Below are 2,140 nucleotides of genomic sequence, written 5' to 3'. Positions count from 1 at the left end.
TTTCTGAAGCTTCCCAATAGATTTGGGGATGATCCGAACTTTTGTTCTTCGAAGACAGAGACATTTGAGAAGGAATAATTTGAAAACTTCCTTTGGGATATCTTCCAATGGTGCCTCCGATAAATCCAACACCTTTAGCAACTTAGAACCACCACATAAAAACTTGGATACTACCGGTCCTGATATACGGCCATTGTACCTTAAGAATTCCAGAGACCGAAGACTCTTAAAGCAGTGGTTCCGCTCCTGGGGTTCTGGATTATCAAAATCATATAGTGCTAGCCGTCGAACTTTATTAGAGCTTTGCCCGCTGTAATTTCCTACAGCTATAGTTATGAAATTCTGCTCCCTGCCTTTGGAAACAATCATGTCACGCAAAAAATCATGAACTCGACAGCAATTTATTCCATCACAATATGCTGTTTGCACTTGAACTAAGCTTCTGTTGACTAGTTCATGGAAGCCCCGATTAGCGATATCAAAAGTTGACATTCCTTCTTTCTCTTCCACAAATCCTTATGTAATCCATTTGTCAAGCATATCATCCACACCTATTAAGGCGTCTTCAGGATAAATGCTTAGATACAAGAAACAGTTTTTGAGATTCTGGGGCAAGTCATTGTAACTAAGGAGGAGTATCCTTTTGATTGGATCAAGTTTAGCACTAGCATCAAGTTCATCACCAAGGTTACGAAGAATCGTTTCCCAATCATTTATTCTGTCCTTATCTTTGAGAGCTAATACCCCACCAATAGTGGCAATTGCAAGGGGCAGGCCCTCACATTTCCTCAATATTCTTGCTGAAACTTGCTGTAGATGTGGAGGACAGTGATCGCTTTGAAATGTTGTGTGGCAGAAAAGTGTCCAGGAATCCTTTACAGAAAGAGGCTTCATCCAGTGGATATAGTTATGTGATCCAAAACGAGCTGCTTTGGCAACATGAATTATCCGTGTGGTCAATATAACTTGACCATGAAAATTGCCATCCGGCAATACATTTTTAAGAGCATCCCACAAACGTTCACTCCACACATCATCAAGGACAAGAATGTAACTTCGATCTTGGAGAAAGTCTTTGACAAATGCACCCAACCTTATGATATCTGTAGAATTCATCAGTTGATGAGGGACTGGTTCATTGATCTCATAAAAAATTTTATGAATCATGGTCTTGAGAATCACCATGATATCAAAAGTTCGAGAAATAGTTAACCAAACACGGATCTTGAATTGCGTTTTTACAGCTGTATCTTCGAAGACTTTTCTCACCAGGGTGGTCTTCCCGAGCCCTCCCATCCCCACAACAGCAATTACTTTAAGGTAGGAATCATTATTTAGGACACGTGAAATGAGCTCTTCTTTGGGTGTTTTGATGCCGACAAGTTTATCTTCTTCAAGTAGGATTGAAATCTCACGAATGTCATTGTCTAGATTTGCAGCAGGAGTAGAACTAGAGCCTGCAGCGGAACTAGAGCAGGTTCCCTGATTACCATAAATGGGCTGATATCTCTTGTGTCTTTCAGAAATATCAATTACTCTGGACTTGAGATTTTTCATCTCGGAAGAAATCCTACAGCGAGCCCTTAGATTCTTGATTGAGTAATAGATTTTTTGAACACGGCCATGGAAGCCATTAGCTTGATGATGAGCAAAACGCAGTATGAATTGATCAAGAACATCTTCTGTGTCATAAGCAACTTCGCGCACTTGCCTGATCCATTCTTGAAGCTCAAAAACATCATATTCTTTAGCTTCGGCATCTCTGAGGAAAGCCCTCAAGCTTCCCAATTCATCTCTAACAAACTCGACTTCTCTGTGAAGTTCTCGTCCCAAATTAGTGCCCTGATGCAGGAGAAATGAGGACAGCTCTTTGAGTACATAAGCTACTGCAGTCTCTGCCATTCTGAATCACTCTCATTTCAGGCTTTAAAATTTATATGGTTAAAGTTTAAGATGCTGCTTTTTCAAAAAAATATGAAGAAGAGTGGAATAGGAGCAGTGGCTAGAAATTCAGAAGGGAAACAAATGAAAGCATGGGCCAGAGCTGAGATAAAAACAAGCGAGCCACTGGTGGAGGAAGTAGCAGCAATTCGAATGGGAATGCAAATGGCTCGAGAAGCCAAATGGAGAGAAGTGGAGT

General features: G+C 40.7%; 1 protein-coding gene across 1 annotated transcript; it reads right to left on the bottom strand.

The window, feature by feature from the left end:
• Positions 1 to 516: 516 nt before the first annotated feature.
• LOC113760154 (disease resistance protein RPM1-like) lies at positions 517 to 1,902 on the bottom strand. The gene has a single exon (XM_027302724.1). It carries the CDS (start codon positions 1,900 to 1,902, stop codon positions 517 to 519), a length of 1,386 nt encoding a protein of 461 aa, XP_027158525.1.
• Between the last annotated feature and the right edge of the window lie 238 nt (positions 1,903 to 2,140).

The sequence above is a fragment of the Coffea eugenioides genome, chromosome 2, assembly GCF_003713205.1.
Source record: "Coffea eugenioides isolate CCC68of chromosome 2, Ceug_1.0, whole genome shotgun sequence".
Classification (NCBI taxonomy): domain Eukaryota; kingdom Viridiplantae; phylum Streptophyta; class Magnoliopsida; order Gentianales; family Rubiaceae; genus Coffea; species Coffea eugenioides.
The sequence above is the reverse complement of the archived record's forward strand: the minus strand, read 5'-3'. Positions and strand labels throughout refer to the sequence as shown.